The 19,295-nt window shown below is 42.2% G+C and overlaps 1 protein-coding gene and 1 long non-coding RNA gene across 3 annotated transcripts in view; one reads left to right on the top strand and one right to left on the bottom strand.

The window, feature by feature from the left end:
• Window positions 1-3,482, top strand: part of LOC126203180 (uncharacterized) — a 48,972-nt gene extending 45,490 nt beyond the window's left edge. For both annotated transcript variants that reach the window (XR_007540234.1, XR_007540233.1), the window contains one exon: window positions 61-3,482. This is a non-coding gene — a long non-coding RNA (uncharacterized LOC126203180). The remainder of the gene's footprint in view (window positions 1-60) is intronic.
• Window positions 3,483-8,412: 4,930 nt separating this feature from the next.
• LOC126204159 (uncharacterized) overlaps window positions 8,413-19,295 on the bottom strand; it is a 36,703-nt gene continuing 25,820 nt past the window's right edge. The window contains exon 7 of the mRNA XM_049938567.1: window positions 8,413-8,675. Within this exon, the coding sequence (XP_049794524.1) occupies window positions 8,413-8,675 (263 nt within the window). The remainder of the gene's footprint in view (window positions 8,676-19,295) is intronic.

Here is a 19,295-nt window from a genome sequence, read left to right as displayed (position 1 = left end):
AGCTGACAGTGTCTGGAACGTTGTACTTACCTTTTTTTCGTTATTCTCTCTCTTCTGCAGCGACTGTGTCAGAGGAACAATTTCCGCAGTACACTGTGCCGCGGGTAATGGGTGCGGAAAGCCTGCTTCACTGAAGTGGTGTCCAGTGAGGCATGCCGCGTCGGTAAAGGTGTCGCTAATCGCCATCCGAGAAGCCACCGCCGATGCCGTCCCCGAAGCCGCTGTCGCTCAGCACTGCCCTGATGTCCACGGATCGTTGAAGAACAAGCTCCCACTCTTCAGGCAAGCGGGTCAGCCACAGCCAGACTTCCTGCACTGGCCTGATACCGCAGCACCTCCTCCTCCTCCACCTTTTCATCCTCACTGATCCCACAAAGTACGTGCAACTCGACGCATACCTTTCAACACCTCATCTCAACCACTTTCGCCAACACAGTGGAAGCAGTCATCGGCGGATGTTATCAATACGTCCAGCGCCAACACTCGCCATATTGAATGTTCTCAAATTTGGGCATAAAAACCGGAGAAACTCACAATGAACACAAACACGAAGGGTCCCCAACACATACTGAGTAATAGTTCGCTATTCATCAGCCGATAGTGCGATACGGTTTTACCCCAGCTGATTGGTTGAGAGGCTCAGTAATGGCTCCTACCTTAAGCCGGAAATGTCAGTTCATTCTGGTCACTGGCTGTCTCCGCCATGCTCCCTGAGGCCAGGCAGAAACGTCCTAGGAAACCAGCCACATATTTATCAGTGTAATTACAATTAAATATTACGATCATAGCACCAATCAGGAGACATGTGACAATGAACAAAGTATCGGAAATGTCTCCTCCTGATGGCTATGGCTCTGAAAACATCAGTATCTACACCATTCTTACGACTATACATAATTTTCAATGTAAAATCTTTCATCCCCCTTACAGCTTTCGATGCGTTGCAACTGCAATTTTCCATGTCAAATCCATACCTCTCTTACGACTGGACTAAGTCACTTTCTTTGCACATATCAGAACATCGACCACAGTAACTTTACACTGCTCATATACACATGTCAGAGAAGCATTGCAGTTATCATTTATATGTTTATAGCACCCAAAAAAATTGTGGTATGTCCACACTCACACCAGCTAGGTGTCTCGATTCTTCTCAGTTCTAGGAAATTATTTGACCTTTAAGTCTTGCTGTCAGCGCTTCCAAAAGGTGCTGCATCCTGCCAAGCCTCTTTCAAAACAGTACTGTAAACCACAGGTGAGTGGCATTATGCGGTAATCAACAGCTCTCCCAGGGACGAAAGAGTTGGAAAGACATCATCGATAGGGGTTGGTGTACTGTAACAAACATCGCAGTCGATAGTGAATCACAGAACACATGAGGATCGGCTTAGGGGAGCCGATGAGAGGATGTTCTGTATATCCATTTCGTTACAGCCGTATTGCCCATCCTATTTGTACACTATAGCAGATCCAGTTGAACCCTTGCATTGCTACATTATGCAGCTGTTCACGGAATGGATCTGTCAACTCTTACTGTCGGATATACTACTCAGTGCGTTGAAATCACAATTCACCATGTCAAATCTATCCTCCCCTTACGACTAGAAACACGTAGTCTTTTTACATGAATAGTAGTATGATCACTTCCTACAAACTTCTAGTGATATGTTTTAACATACGCAACAGTAACTTCAGCATAACATGTTTGGCTACCATTCTTATGTGTATAGAGTCCGAAAGTATTATATGTCCACACTGGCACAAGCTGGCTGTCGTTCCATACCGCCCGATAGCAAAACCACTGCCCCCCCTACCCCCACACTACATGGTTATTATCACATATTTGTTGAGGAATAAAGGGTGTAATTACAATCAAAAAAGCCCTAGCGTCTTTTTTATTTTCTCGATTGCACCACATCCACGAAATCCTTTCGTATTGTTATACTTGTAAATCCAGCCAACACAGTGGCGTCTTATATTTTCTGACCGCCAAATTGGAGTCTGTGTTAGAGCATTTGACATTTTTTTTATAAGTTTACACTTATAACCACCTTAGACCTAACACTCAGATCACACAAATTTCTTGACTAAGACATCACAGCGAGTGAAATATACTAGAGTACGTCCATTCGGGGTTAATTTTCAAGGACAAGTGAACAGGTGGAGAAACGTTTGCATATCGTAAAACTGTTCTGTATCGCATGTAAGCACATTTTATGTTCCTCTTGTTAAGCACCGTATCTGCTTAGCGCTTTGGAGGGGGACCACCCCGAGTCGGATCTCTTACAGCTGGAAAAAATGAGCTATTAGAGCGTGATACAAATATGTGTGAGAAACGATGACCTAATGATAGATATTAAACGGATATCTGTTTAGATCCTAGAACATGTGTGTCGAAGCTGAATTTTCAAAAAGAATACCATCTTATGTAGAAACCGTCAATAGGATTAAATGCAAAGCATGCTTTATTCGAAGCGTACAATAGACTTCTGTTTGCAACTCCAGTGCACCAGTTGTATAGAATTGAAAAATCACTATCAGTTATTGAACTTCAATCTCGTGCAGGATTTCTGTCAATAAGGTGGTGCTGTGGAGGCTAGAAGGAACAGCAGTAGCGCCGTACTTCTAATAGTGAATCTGAGCAGTGGTAGTGAGTGTATTGTGCAAAGTATGGTCGTGGATGCTAGGGTTCATGCTTCAGTTATCGCTATTTCAAAGGTGTTAAAAGGGTTTAGTGACTGCATGACTCAGCTTTATTCAAGAACACATCTATTACGACAATTAGCCTTTAGGACTACGAATTCTCTGGGAAAGAGAATGTTACTGCTTGCAACACGTTGGAGCGGATGAAATCAATAAATGCACGTAATGTACTCCCGGATATTTATGTGAAACATTAGAAGTCGTCGACATATGAACGCTCTTGATTACTACATGTTACTTATGATATATCACACAGATTCTATTTGTTACCTGAAGTGTTTAAATGGGATGAACTCATTTCAAAGCACTTTAAGCACTATGATATGAATGCACGACGCCAGATTGATGGATCACCATCAATTAAGTTGCATTGGGTTGGATGTACAGCTAGCATGACCAATAATAAATCATAATGTCTGTCCATTAACCAAGTAAGTTTCTACTACGTTTTTTAATAGCCTGTTGCTTTACTTTATGGTTTCTGTGACGATGTTCATAGACAGTTCGTATTTAAAGACGCATCGTTAAGTAATTTCAAGGATGTGAAGTATGCTAAAACACAAAGGAGTACAAATTGGTTACCATGGAATTCACCTGCATCCCTTATAAAGATATGGTGACGTCACTTCGATTATTCGACCAATATCTACATAAAGGGGAAGAAAAAGATCGCATGAACGTGTCGAATTTTCAAGTATGCTGCTATTCAAGAACTGGAATTCTAAGGGTGCTCTCCTCTCCGTCGACTCAAGAAGAAGATGTGTGAAAATGGTGTTGTTCTGTCTGCTTATGAAAATGTAAAATTAGTTTTAAGTTGGATGAGAAATAAATGAATTTTTACATCATAATATGTGTATGATTTCTCTTCGCCCTGTTCCCACTTTGACAGCAAAGTGTTGCCTGGAAGCTATGTTTATGGCTTGCTTCAAGCACAGGAGGTCTAATTTGAGACATGTTTGCTGCATGTATTTGGAAGGACACAGTCACAAGCCTCCTGCTCCCATAAGCCAATTCATGCTGCACTAGAGGTGTAATCCCATAAAACCAATCTATATGCTTTGTTACCTTCCATTTTAAACTTAATCTTCATGTTCAAAACTAATGTCATTTGTGTCATGTACATCCATTATAAACATTTGTTAGTTTACAGACTTGTGAAATAACAACAACAACAAAGATATTTGGTTGTGAAGCTTTTCATTTATTCATTTCACAAAGATACAATTTGATTTTTGAGATACAGTTCAGTTCTTGAGCTACAGTTTGACTCTGACATTTCAAAGCAAATGTACTTTTAACTTGCACACTATTAATAATAACTAGGAAAGAAGTAACCTCCCAATAGAGAGACTGGTTGAGAATATTTTTAAAAATTTTCCAGCAGTACTGGTTGAGAATATTTTACAATTTTCATAAATCTACTCTAAAAATTAATGCGAGTTATTTTACTACAACTAAATTCCACAGTGCAGAAGTAGAAGTTTTACAATAATTCTGATGGATTGTGTATGCTTAGAAACTAATCAGTCTTGGACTGCTAGCGCCAGGTGAAACTAAAAAGCTATTCTATTTACATAAAGTACATGTTGCATAGGTATCTATTTACACAGTATACATATGCTGCATATGAATAGATAAATATACATATACTTCCTTTTTTATGTGCTTTTATTTACATTTTTTTACTTTTTTCACACCCACGTACATGGTGTGTTATCCTTCTTTATGCTTCTTCCGCATATATATATATATATATATATATATATATATATATATATATATATATATGTGTGTGTGTGTGTGTGTGTGTGTGTGTGTGTGTGTGTGTACACACAAATAAACAAATAAAAATGTACACACACATACAATTATTTACACTATGATAAAGGGGCCATACTATTCTGCGCACACACACACACACACACACACACACACACACACACACACACACACACACATATATACACATACACTCTCATTCATTCTCTTCCTTTCACTCAGAGTCCCCCATCTTTCTCGCTACAGGTGAATATGTGATTATGGGAGAGTTTGAATCCTGTCATCATAAATGACCCTTTTATCATCATCACGTAACAGAACGATTTTACATTGCAGCGTAGTGTACACATTGTGTCCTCTCGACTGAATACTATTTTGCTGTACCACGTGTGGTGGCTGCAGGGCAGCATCATGAAAACCACTGCATGAGCACTGCTAACAGTCTTCGATAGAGAGTGCTCTTGATGTCAAATGACGCACACCCTTAGCCCACCTCTGGGAGGCATCTTCAAATGTACGATTCATATACATTTTTGAACACAGACCTAAAAACTCCACAATTGGCAATCCATTCGCCTCGCCTTTCATAACGCTGATAGCTTCCTTGTTCTGTGGAACACTACCATAAGTATTACTGCTTACTGCTCGTTTATGAGGACATGCCGAATTCATTACAGTGGTACCTCATTACTCCATATGGATTGCATGTCCTCGTCCGACAGATGACGCTATCTGTATCAATATGAAGCATCTTAGGACCTGTGAAATGAGTTTTCACAAACTCATAGTGCAATCACTACATGTAGAGTTCTGATAGGTCTAGTATGCAAATCCCCACATAAACAGGTTTCTTGAAATCTACTAAAGTCTTCGCCATCTCCACGACAATTGAAGTTCTTATTGAATATGATGACATGTCTTTTGGTCTTGCAATGCATTTCCTTAAGCCCCATTGCCCACCCCATTCGGTTCTAATCAAAATTTCGCTACATTCCCTCAAATTCTCTATTCCTTTCCTGATAACTGAATTACTCATTAATCTAAAATAATCTCTTTCGAAGTCACATGTCACGGAAGCCCTCGGAATTATGTTCAAATTAGGACTCATTGAAGGAGATAGCCCAGGTCATACTAACCAGCTCCATCCTCAAGCTGAGACACTGGTTGAAATTAAGATAATGAATAATATATCTCTGCTTATGTTTTGGGGTGGAGCCTCCTCACGGGATTATTTGCTCTGGACACAGTGGCAAATGAGCGTGCGCATCATGCAAACTAATAGATTATGTGAGTTCTGCCTCCACCACATACCCCACATCAGAATCAGCCTCCATACCATTGATTTTTCCACCTAATTCTTTTATTCGCCTTTGGGCACCCATCGAAACGCAACAATCAGCAGGGACTGTTGCATGGTGTGCCCATGTAAGTTATCTGCATGAAGTACATGATGTAATTTGAATCAAGGGATGCATTGAACCTGTCACTCATCCATAACCTGTCACCCATCCATGAGTTATTTGCTGTGTCATGTCTATGGACACATTGGGAAGTCCACCACGGATCCCTTGCTCAAACAAACGAAGCATGTCGCGATTGGTCAATATTCGATGCTGCACTACGTTTCTTGGGCATTGCATTTCAGGACAACCCAGTGCTGTGTAAGAAAAGGTGGGATCGAGCGAATATGCGGTCTTGGGAAGACTCCAGAATTTCTTGAAAACTTCCACAAACAAGTGCACTTCTGTATCCGTGTAAAGCTGTGCGTACTCTGCTAAAGTGGTGATGAATTCCAGCCAGACGTTCCTGGCATGCTCGTGCTCTGCGTCCGATATGGCATCTCCTGTAAGTTTGCTGTAGAATGCTTTTATGTCAGGTAGCCTAGTTTCATTGAGTTTTCCCATACTATCCAGATACTCGTGGAAACCCCCTTCCTCGTCAGGAAACGCAGCTTGGGTGATATGCATATTGTCCCTAGGTAGAGTTTCAACTAGTTTCCGGAGCGGTGTCTGAATAAAACATAGCGAGTCAAGAAATCAGTGTGTAATTCTTGGCGACATTCATTTCGAGAAGGAAATATATTTCTGGACGCTCTCAGGCATGACACTGATCTGATTTTTCTCCTCATTGTTATCAGCCAAGTGCTCAACAAGGAAGCGAGCGTCATACCCCCTTAAATTATGTAAGAAAACGGGTATATGTCTTGGTAATCGGTACTTCGAATGGCATGTATTGTGGGATGCGCCACGGAATCTCCCAGGAAGAGGACAGTGGTCCCTACTAGAAGATTCCGCTTTTCTGTCAAGCGGCAGCCCACAAATATGACAGCCACGTTACTGTACAAATCTTCATTCTCCTTTGATCTGGTTGTGGGAATGTTGTCGTCGTAAAGCCTATCAGCCTCCCATGAACGTTTTTCGATCTCAGTGAGTAGCCAAACCGCAGGATTATCCCCAAAATAAGATTTGTAGCGGTTATGACTTGAATCATAGGACGATACAATTTGGTGCCATGTCGCATGTGGTACATGTTTTTCTGTAAAGGTCTTAGAAGACAGAAGCGAGAAGCCATTCGAAGTCAGCATACGCTACAAACAGGCATCGCCCCTGATGATTAGCAGTTTTAAACTTTGTGAATTTGTCTTTCTCAGTAGGAATAATAACACATACCGGGTCCTTGATATCGTAATCTACTAGATGCACTGCTAATAACTTGTCTGAGGCAAAATAATTCAGCTACCTTGAGCGAATATGCTTTTTATGTTCATGTTTACTCAACTGAGACAATAGGGGTCGGGACATGTCTTTAATTCAAACATAAAGAGAACTGCCTTTCTCCTTATTTTTCTCATTGGAGAATAAGAGCATCTTTACATGCATGTTATGCTCATCGACGACTATATGCTTGTTCTGCTGATCTGACTGAGTTTCTACAGGCCATAATCAAGAACCGATATTCTGATATTCCGCACCTCAAATTTAGGTATGTCCTGGAGTTTGATGGGAACTCAATACCATCAAAGCTATAACACGTACGAGTGTCAAGGTATCTACCACATATATATACGTGTGCCTTGGATTCTCTTTAACACTTCCTTCGCAATCCACGATCGACCATGCAAAACAAGTCTGATCGTTTTAATTTTTCACATTAATACATGCCTTCTTATTATCTACATCCTTAGGAAGCTTCGTATAGATGGACCCTCCATTTACTGGATCATAGACGTATGTATGTATGTCCAGGTATAGTATTTAGCTCACTGCTTTAGCTGACCCCCTAATTTCCATTTTGGAAGACTGGGCCCATGTAGGTCTCAAGGAGGACTCACAAAGCCCTCAGTGGTTCACGTGCTCGTCTTTATCACGCCATTATTCTTCCAAAGATAATGAAGACTTGTTTCTTCAACACCAGGGATGAATTTTGGAGGGAGGGGGGGGGGGAGGAGACGTGCAACAGTACAGTGTACAGCCCTGCATCACATTTAATGGCGTGATACTGTTATCGCAGATCATTAACAACCTGGAGCAGCTCTGTTTCCATTACAGGAAGGCACGCCCTTAGATACCCAATAGGGTTGCAGTACGCTCCTGCCAGTTTCTCGATTCTAGTGAACGATGCTAACTCCTCAAAAAAGTAATTTTTGAGAACCTATCTCTCTGGAGTACAGCGGTTTATTTATTATTTAAAACTGAGTATAAACAGCCACAATTGCAATAAAATTTTTATTTATTTTTTTTTTTTATTCCACTCCTCAAAGGTGTCTGCAATTACCAAGTACTCTAACTGGTATGGTGTCACTGACCTGATGTCCTTCACTAAAAGGATGGGAGAGGGAATTGCCACTAGACACAGCATTACTACAATATTGCTACTACTACTACTAGATGAGATTACTACTGCTTGTGGTGAGGTATTGAGGGGTATGTGCTATACCTTGCGAGATTGGCAAGGATGAGATTGTGGAGGAGGAGGAGGAGATGCTGCAGTGTTGGGCCGTTGCAAGCAGCCTGGTTGCTGCTGCAGCTGCACCCCTGACCCACTTGCCGGAGGAGGGGTAGCCCACGGCGCCAGAGCGGAGCTGGTGTGGGGGCGGTGGCGGGGGCGGCGGCTTCTCGCGCTGCCACTAGCGGTGCCTTGCCGCTTTGGCGGAGTAGCCTTCACTGCCACGGCGTATTGCATGGACGGTGGTGCTGTAGAGAAAGAATAACGAACACGCTTAAGTAAAATGTTCCAGACATCGACAGCTGCTACTACTGCATGGAAAGAAAGAACACTTAGTATTTAAAAGTAGAATCTTATTTCGTTCTGGCGCCTCGGCATCTCCCTCAGGTCATCCAGCATCTCCTCACGCCGACGAAGGTCTTCCTCCATCTCCTCCACCCACTGTGACATTTCGTCCTCGCCTGAACTGGGAGGGAAGAAGGAAGGAAGATGGATTTAACGTCCCACCGACATGGAGGCCATTAGAGATGGAGTTAAGCTCGATTGTGTCAAGGATGGGGAAGGAACCATCGCGAAGGAAGGAAGATTTGGTTTAGCGTCCCGTCGACATCGAGGTCATTAGAGGTGGAGTTAAACTCGGATTGTGTCAAGGATGGGGAAGGAACCATCGCGGCATTTGCATGGAGTGATTTTATGGAAGTCACGGAATACCTAAATCTGGATGGCTAGACGCGCATTTGAACCGCAGTCCTGAACAGGGAGAGAGCCGTCGGTCCATCTCACTGATATCACCTAATACCACACATTATTTTTTTTAAATAAAAAAGCATATAACCACGAGAAAAAAATATTATTTTTAGAATATGCACTTACAGGAGATCAGCGATGGCTCCTGCCTATCCTCGACGAATACCGCTCGCTGTTCACCTTCTTCTACCAGGAAACCGTCCACAGCGACAACAGAGAATGTGCACCATATTATATACACATTGAAAGTTTTGTCAAGCAGCAACATATTATATATGCACAGTACTGTGAAGAAGAAAAATATGTATACTACTTACAATGCTGTTACTGCTACTATTACTGCATCTCAGCGTCCAGGTGGTCAACTATCCTCTGGACAAATACTGAAACAAGAAAACGAAATGTATGTAAATCTTAGTGGAAGAAAAAGTTACAGTTATCGATTTTGCTCCATCGAAAATGTCTACAATAGTAAATAATATGCAACATATAAGTATACGACGAAATTTTCTTTGAAAGAAATTAGTATATATACATACTCAAGACGATATCGCTGCTGCTGCTGTTGCTTCTTAGTATCCAGATCGTCAATTATCCTCTGGACAACTGCTGAAACAATAAGAGAACATGTACTCAATATTATAAAATTCTTAGTGAGAAACCTACATTTATATATTCTAGTCCTTAGAAATCATCAATAATAACCTCAGATACGTTGGTCGCAAGATATTACATATACCACGAAGATGAAGAAGGAAATATATACTTACGGCAATATAACAGCTGCTGTTGCTATTCCTGACGCATCTCCTACTGCTGTTGATGGCGATGACGCATCTCAGCACCTTGTTCATCAGCAATTCGGTGGATATACGCTGAAACAACAACACGACTTGTATTCAATACTACAAAATTCCTAGTGAAAAAAAGAATTGCAGTTTCCGCTTTGATTCTGTATTTACCAGGTAATTCTCCATCCTTCTCTAACGGTCTCAGCCACTTGCCGACTCTGGCACTGCTGCTGTTTGATGCCGCTGAACGCTTCATGTTAGATCGGCGACGAACCAACCTAACGATTAACGCAACTGAGCGAGAACAAGACAATCGACCTCACACAATGCGGCTGTAGATGAAGGCAGAATGAGAATTTGAATGGAGGGGTTAGGGTTTATATACCTTCACTGAGTCAGCTTCAGCCAATAGGAACACGGCATTCTGGAACACGTAGCCAACAGGAATGCAGTATTCGAGGATACCTTCGTCGATGGGTTTGGACAGTTTGATTCACGCACACACGAACAGGATATAGCCAGAATGGGGACATCTAGCTAATGTGAGTGTGGACGTACCATAATTTTTTCGGGTGCTATACACCTATATATGATAATTGCAATGCTTTTCTGAAACGTGTATATGAGCAGTGTAAAGTTACTGTGGTCGATGTTCTAATACGTGCAAAGAAGATGACTATGTCCAGTCGTATGGGAGTTACGGATTTGACATGGAAAATTGCGATTTCAGCGCATCTATAGCCATAAGGAGAATGAATCATTTTACGTGGAAAATAATGTCCAGTCATAAGAATGGCATAGATATTGATATTTTCAGAGTCACAGTCGTCAGAAGGAGGTACTGTCGATACATTGTTCACTGTCAAATGTCACCACATTGGTGCTATGATCGTAACATTTAATTGCAATTACACTGATAAATACATGCTTGGTTTCACAGGACAACTCCGCCTTGTATGTTGGTTCATGGCAGAGGTGTCCGGTGACCGGAATGAAATGACATTTCCGGTTTAAGGCGAGAGCCGTTGCTGAGCTTTCGAATTGGTCAGACGGGGTACAACCAAGTCGCCCTCTGGTCAGATAATTAGCGAACTAGTACTTAGTATGTGTTGGGCAGCCTTCTGATCGCGTGTGTTGCGAGTATTCTCTGATTTTTATCTCGGATTTTAAAAAGATTCAATATGGTGATAGCTGGCTCTGAATGGATTTATAATATCTGAATTTCAACCACTCTGATCATAGTGGACACTCTCTATGGCAGGGCAGTTCATTTGCAGCAGGCCAAGTCCAGCTGCAGATGGGCTGCAATTACTGAGACATGAGTCCCACTGTGGCAGCTGGCAGTGCACAACATTTGGCCTGGAGTGCTGTGTGTGGACATTTGGACATAAGTGTGCGGGATGTGCGAGTGTTTCAGTGAAGTCCGACATCTAGACATGACAACAACTACTACCACGGGATGGATCGTAGTTTAAGTGTGCTGTGTTCAGTTCTTCTCAATACATCGAAGTAGACTCTGTCTTGCAGTGGTATTTACTGTAGTTTTCTCCATCCCACTCCTTCCATATGTAGTGTAGAGAACAAGCTTAGGAATTCTATAGTACTTTGAAAACCCAACTGCAAAGTCAAATACCCAATTGTATAATGTATTGTCTCCAAGGGTGGTATAGCAAGCAAGTACACCAACCCAATCCCTGCACGGATTGTTTAAAGACATAGCATGAAATTGAGCTGAAAGTTTCCAGCTTAACGTACGTCCTACCACCGACCTAACTGTGCCAATATCCACCAATAGGAACCAAGGGGAAAAAAATCTAGAACAGTATGGAAACTAGGCAGTTCTGGGATCGAATCCCACCAAATATACCAATCTCAGCATCCACCAGGAGGAAGCAAAATTTATCGATTTAATTAATTAATCAATCAATTGGATAGAGTGAGGGAGTATTTCCAAGACATCCACAGCTGGGGGTTATCCTGGTCTCCAATACTTTGTTCAGAACAAATGTGGGGATTAGACACTACCTTGAATGCCTTTGTTCCAACAGCTACAGGTTTCCATAGCAAAGGAAGTGTGAGAACAAAGGGATGCACTGACTAGCAATGCCAAGTGTGCATGAGTGGCGAGAGGGATGGGGCGGTGGAGGAGGATTGAAGGGAAGGGGGTGGGGGACATCTTGGTCAATGTGTGTTTGCACACATTTCTTCACACAAACAGGAAGCAGCCACTGAGAGAGAAAGAGAGGGAGAGAGAGAGAGAGAGGGAGAGCATGAGTTGCGATAGAAATTTCTCAAGTCCCTGATGTGTCAAGTACGCAGTGCGGTGCGATTGAGCTGGAAGTCAGCAACATGACAAGTGTTTTTTTTTTCCACATATGTTTAACGCGATCTCTGACAGTATAATTACATATAGTGAGTGTTTCATGACACCCGGATTTGGTACTATTTCACAGATTGTATGTCAAGAAAGAGGAAAAATTGAATCATTCGGAACATGTATCTCTTGCGCAGTCGGAATAAAAAAGCGCCACAATTCTTTAAATATTCCATACTGCCTTGTCTCCCATTAATTGCTTAAATAAACAGTATTCCATTCACTGCAGTCAATTTCCTGAAAAATACTTTAAATAAATATATGAACTATATTCCAAACGCTGCCTAGTATCCCGTAAGTTGCTTAAATAAACGATAGTCTATAAATTGCATTGACTGCCAGAAATTGTTTACACAATATTCCACACACTTCAATCGATTTCCCACGAAATTCTTTAAATAAATAAATAAGCCATATTCCATATATCGCCTTACATCCCGCAAGTCGTTTAAAGAAATAATATTCCACACATTGCCTTGTCTAGCAGAAATTGATTCCCGACATGCTTCTTTCTTCTTTGAGCGAGGAATCCATTTTGGAATATGCCAAAGTGTCTATACACACACCAAGATGAGTGACAGGTTCAACACATCCCTTGATTCGAGTTCGATTATGATCCTCGAAGTGAATAACTCACCTAGACACACCATGCAACAATCACTGCTGACTGGCGAGTTTTCATGCGTGCCTGAAAATGAAAGTGGGGGATTAGGTGGAATAATCAAGGGTATAGCGGATGATTCTGATGTGAGGTATGTGTGGAGGCAGAACGCACATACTCTATTAGTTTGCATGCTGCATATGAGAATTTTCTGCTGTGCCCAGAGCAGCAAATTCCGTGAGGAGGTTCCAACCCAAACCTGATGACAACAGTGTTGAATAAGTGGAGATACATTATTCATTATCTTCACCAGTGTCTCAGCTTGGGAATGGCCTGGTTAGAATCAACTGGGCTACATCCTTCAATCACTCCTTCTGGTTGAAGGAGTGTACTGATTTGAATATAATGTTGAGGGCTTCCGCAACATGTGACTTCGAAAAAGATTATTTTAAATTAATGAATAATTCATTTTTCAGCAAAACATTGGAGAATTTGGGGCAATGTCGTGAAATTTTGATTAGAACCGAATGGGATGGGCAATGGGGCTTAAGGAAATGCATCACCAGACCAAATTTTAAGCAGATCACCATACTCAGTAAGAACTTCGTTGCCACGAAGATGGCAAGGACTGCAGTAGATTTCAAGAAACCTATTTATGTGGGGATGTGCATACTAGATCTATCTGATCTCCAAATGTACCTTTTCCACCATGAATTTGTGAAAACTCATTTCGCAGGTCCTAAATTGCTTTGTATGGATAGAAATAGCTTCATCTATTGGGTGAGGAACTGTGATCCATATGAATCAATGAGGTACCACAGTTATGAATTCGACATATCCTCATGAATGGCCAATAATCCTTATGGTATTGTTCCACAGAACAAGAAAGCTAGCAGCCTTATGAAAGATGAGGTGAATGGATTGCCAATTGTAGAGTTTTTAGGTCTGTGTTCAAAAATGTATGTGGATCACACATTTGAAGATGTCACCCAGAGGTGCTCTAAGGGTAGGTGTCATACATCATCGAGAGCCCTCTCTATCAAAGACCGTATGCAGTGCCTGTACAATGGTGTTCATCGTGCTGCACCGTAGCCACCACATGTGGTATAGCAGACTAGTATTCAATAGAGAGGACACGATGTGTACTCTATGCTGCAGTGTAAGATTGTTCTGTTACATTATGACGATAAAAGGGTCATTTATGATGACCGGTTTCAAACTGTCCCATACACACACTACTCACTTGTAGCAAGAGAAGGGGTGCAGGACTCTGACTGAGAGGAGGAGAATGAGTGCGATTGTGTGTGTCTATATATATATAATGATAAATATATCTCCACACCATGAGTGCGAAAAAAGAAAAACAATTTTATAAATACACTTACACCTACCAACGAAAAAGAAAGTATAAAATTGCACATTATATGACAAAAAAGTGTAAATATCATATCTAGAATGTCGTGTGCCATGTACATTTGTAAATAGAATAGTTAGCCACCCAAGTCAGATTAGTTTTTAAGTGTACATACACTCCTGGAAATTGAAATAAGAACACCGTGAATTCATTGTCCCAGGAAGGGGAAACTTTATTGAAACATTCCTGGGGTCAGATACATCACATGATCACACTGACAGAACCACAGGCACATAGACACAGGCAACAGAGCATGCACAATGTCGGCACTAGTGCAGTGTATATCCACCTTTCGCAGCAATGCAGGCTGCTATTCTCCCATGGAGACGATCGTAGAGATGCTGGATGTAGTCCTGTGGAACGGCTTGCCATGCCATTTCCACCTGGCGCCTCAGTTGGACCAGCGTTCGTGCTGGACGTGCAGACCGCGTGAGACGACGCTTCATCCAGTCCCAAACATGCTCAATGGGGGACAGATCCGGAGATCTTGCTGGCCAGGGTAGTTGACTTACACCTTCTAGAGCACGTTGGGTGGCACGGGATACATGCGGACGTGCATTGTCCTGTTGGAACAGCAAGTTCCCTTGCCGGTCTAGGAATGGTAGAACGATGGGTTCGATGACGGTTTGGATGTACCGTGCACTATTCAGTGTCCCCTCGACGATCACCAGTGGTGTACGGCCAGTGTAGGAGATCGCTCCCCACACCATGATGCCGGGTGTTGGCCCTGTGTGCCTCGGTCGTATGCAGTCCTGATTGTGGCGCTCACCTGCACGGCGCCAAACACGCATACGACCATCATTGGCACGAAGGCAGAAGCGACTCTCATCGCTGAAGACGACACGTCTCCATTCGTCCCTCCATTCACGCCTGTCGCGACACCACTGGAGGCGGGCTGCACGATGTTGGGGCGTGAGCGGAAGACGGCCTAACGGTGTGCGGGACCGTAGCCCAGCTTCATGGAGACGGTTGCGAATGGTCCTCGCCGATACCCCAGGAGCAACAGTGTCCCTAATTTGCTGGCAAGTGGCGGTGCGGTCCCCTACGGCACTGCGTAGGATCCTACGGTCTTGGCGTGCATCCGTGCGTCGCTGCGGTCCGGTCCCAGGTCGACGGGCACGTGCACCTTCCGCCGACCACTGACGACAACATCGATGTACTGTGGAGACCTCACGCCCCACGTGTTGAGCAATTCGGCGGTACGTCCACCCGGCCTCCCGCATGCCCACTATACGCCCTCGCTCAAAGTCCGTCAACTGCACATACGGTTCACGTCCACGCTGTCGCGGCATGCTACCAGTGTTAAAGACTGCGATGGAGCTCCGTATGCCACGGCAAACTGGCTGACACTGACGGCGGCGGTGCACAAATGCTGCGCAGCTAGCGCCATTCGACGGCCAACACCGCGGTTCCTGGTGTGTCCGCTGTGCCGTGCGTGTGTTCATTGCTTGTACAGCCCTCTCGCAGTGTCCGGAGCAAGTATGGTGGGTCTGACACACCGGTGTCAATGTGTTCTTTTTTCCATTTCCAGGAGTGTATTTCACTGCCCATCAACATCATTGTTGTTCATCCATGTAACTGCTACTATTATGATTGGTATAGTGTTACAATAAAAGTATATCTACATTGGTTTATATATTTATATATACATCTGCAAATTGTCAATATTTCAACCAGTAAATTTTTGTTTGTTATTGTTAAAAACAGTATTTAGTGAAAAACATGCAAATTGTGGTCTCAGGAATCAAATTGGAATCTCGAGAACTGGATTGTATCTCAACAACTGAATTGTAATCTCTAGAATGAAATTGTACCTGTGTGAACTGAATAAATGAAAAATCTCTTTGTCGTTGTTATTTACAAAAAAAGCCTATCCCAGTTCGCACTGAACATGAAAGTAAAGTTAACATGTAAAATAACAAAATATATAGAATGGTTGCATGTGATTTTGCATATTGTGCAGCACAAATTGGCTTAAGGGGGCTCGAGGGATATGACCATGTCCACTTCCAAAGACATATGGCAAACATGTCGAAAATTATTTCTTCTGTGCTTGAAAAAAAAAAAAAACAGGGATAATATCTGTACAAAGTTGCATACTATATAGATATGAAAGTGTGAGAAGGGTTAAATAAATTTTAAAAACTGTACACATGTTGCTCATCCAACTTAAAAGTAATTTTACGTTTTCATAAGCCAACACAGCACTATTTTGACACATTTTTTTCTACGTATTGAGCCGATGGAGAGCAGGCTACCCATTGCTCATCCAACTTAAAAGTAATTTTACGTTTTCATAAGCCAACACAGCACTATTTTGACACATTTTTTTCTACGTATTGAGCCGATGGAGAGCAGGCTACCCATAGAATACCAGCTCTTGAATAGCAACAAACTTGAAAATTCGTTGCATGCTTGCGATCTTCTTCCATTTCAAGTAGATGATGGTATCCTTGTGGTCGAATAATCGAAGCAAGGGCACATTATCTTTATAGGATAAGGTAGGATCATCCCAGAGAATTCCCTGGTAGTTACATGTTAACTAGTTTCCACTCCTGCGTGTTTTAGCACACTTCGAATCCTTGAAAGACCTCGTTGATGCAATGTTTGCTGAGAATGTCTCTATTATTCCGGCATCTTCTGTTTATGCTATGATGGAACATCTTAAAATATGAACTGTCTATGCTCGTCACCATAGAATGTCTGCAATGATGTACACATCTTGAGATACATTGTGGACTAATGACCTCAGAAGTTGAGTCCCATAGTGCTCAGAGCTCAAATACATCGTGGTATGCTCTGGATACGACACAGCACCTCTTCATTTATGCCAGTCATTGCACAACACCAGTGAGAGGGCATTAGTTGATCACACAGTCATGTAGAACGAGAGCATGCGCTGCAATGTGTTCTGGGAAATTTGTCGAAGATTCAAATTCAATTCGCACATCTGTAGGCCCAGATTTTACTGTCTCGTTCTGTTTTGGGCAATCTTTTATGATGTCTGGCACCAGCTCCTTGACTTTCCGTGGACTGAGTAGGCATCCTTTCTCTTCATAGTATGAAGTATGGAACCTTGCATGGCTGTCGTATGATGGACTGTATACGTTTTCATCCACTCCAGATCTAAATAACCACATGGGTAGAATTCATAATTAGGGCAGACTCTGGCATTAGTCAACCTACAATAGTCAAATTTGGTGGAATCATTTGCTATATTCCCTCGTCTATTTGTCTGAAATGCAAGTATAGTGAATGGAGTGACTCCAGTTGAGTAGCGGTTTTAACAGACCACGTTTGTCTGCTTACAGTCAGTAGTACTGGGTATTCGAAAGCCTTTCATGAACAGAAAGATAATGGCAGAAATACCCCAGCATTCAGAACTATAAGAGCTTCAAACGCTGCTCATCAGATAGAGTGGTGTGTGGCATTTTTCATATTATTTTATTCATGGTGATCTCATTCTCCTCTTGAACTGCTTGAAGGTATGAGTTGTTATCCATTGCACTCCATACCAGAATATGTTCCTGTTTAGCATTCAGAGCAATTCCCCGCATGTCCTCGAAGTATCTCATAAGCTATTTTAAAGGTACAAATGCACTAAATCTCTTGTTCTCTTCCACTGTTGCATACACTAGCTTGTCTATAAACCATCCAGCGTTTTCTAAATCGTGCAGATCCGAGCGAGAAACAGAGATGAACGTTTTAATAGTTGACGTTATGCCCAAATTGCATGTACTATCAATCTTGACCCAGTTAAGTTCATATCATATGTTATGATAAAGTAATGCTAAAGTGTTACGTGTATGGTTCGACGCCACTGTAGCCGTACCATACCTTTTCGTATATGAAACTCTTGCACGGGAAGGGTAAGGGTCTTGGTGTTCGATGACAATCCTAATTTTCATCGTTCTTGTTAAATGTGGTTGATGCATAATGTTTATGTGGGAAGTATTCCTGGCATATAATACACTCGCCATATTCCACTAGGATAGGTATATAGAACGACGTCATTCCGCGGCTACAATCTACTGATTTAAGAAATTTGCAGTTTCCACGTGTTATCAGCTTGCTGGTCTGTTGTGAAGTGCCACGTTGGGCGTTGTGCACTTTGATTTTATACCTTACGCCCATCCTTTCTCGCTGAGAATACGGGGACACTGCATTCTGGGGTGGCCGAAGCTCGCGGCTGACGCTTTCAGTCTGACAAGTTACAGGTCATCGCTTCTGCCTCCGACAGGTCCCACATGCTTGAAGGCCAACGCAGCTTCTGGGTCTCTTCACGTTCTATGTCTCTGCTGGTTCTGCTTTAGATATCGCTGTATAATGATTTCCCCGTCACGAATTCTGACAAGTTGATTCTCCTGGTCGACAATACGCAGCTCCAGGTAGTCCTAAGCCTGAACTCTTACTGGGAGGTAAATAGCGTTGGTAAGGATCTCAATGATCTTATGCCCTGTTCCACTGATGAGAAGAATTCATAAACTGTATGGATCAATCTGTTGTTGAAGTAAGAGTCTGTTACAGTGTTGCTGAACCTTTCTGGTTAACGCCAGTCATTGCACCCGTTGTCTTTATTTCAGATATAAGTGTACTGATGTTTGCACGTAGTGCAATCCCTTTTCCAGACCGTTTTAAAACATCGTTTAAATCATCACTGTCTTATTCACCAGATTCTATTTCCGTAGTTTCTTTTCCACCACTAATTTCCAGATGAAGTTTGTTGTTATGCTCTGTGATATTCAGAATGCTATTGTAAGTCTCCAGTCCCATCAGTGCAATTTTCCAATCCCCATTTGTTAAATCAATCATTGGGAAGTAATTCAGGTGTAATAATAGCGATCGATCTTTTAAAGGTAGAGTACAAGATATTACATCTGAACTTCATCTGAAGGTTGCATACTTAATGTATCTCCTTAAATATATGCTTCTTTGTAAATA

Source organism: Schistocerca nitens, chromosome 9, assembly GCF_023898315.1.
Source record: "Schistocerca nitens isolate TAMUIC-IGC-003100 chromosome 9, iqSchNite1.1, whole genome shotgun sequence".
Lineage (NCBI taxonomy): Eukaryota > Metazoa > Arthropoda > Insecta > Orthoptera > Acrididae > Schistocerca > Schistocerca nitens.
Note: the sequence above shows the minus strand (reverse complement) of the source record. Positions and strands in the feature narration are given on the sequence as shown.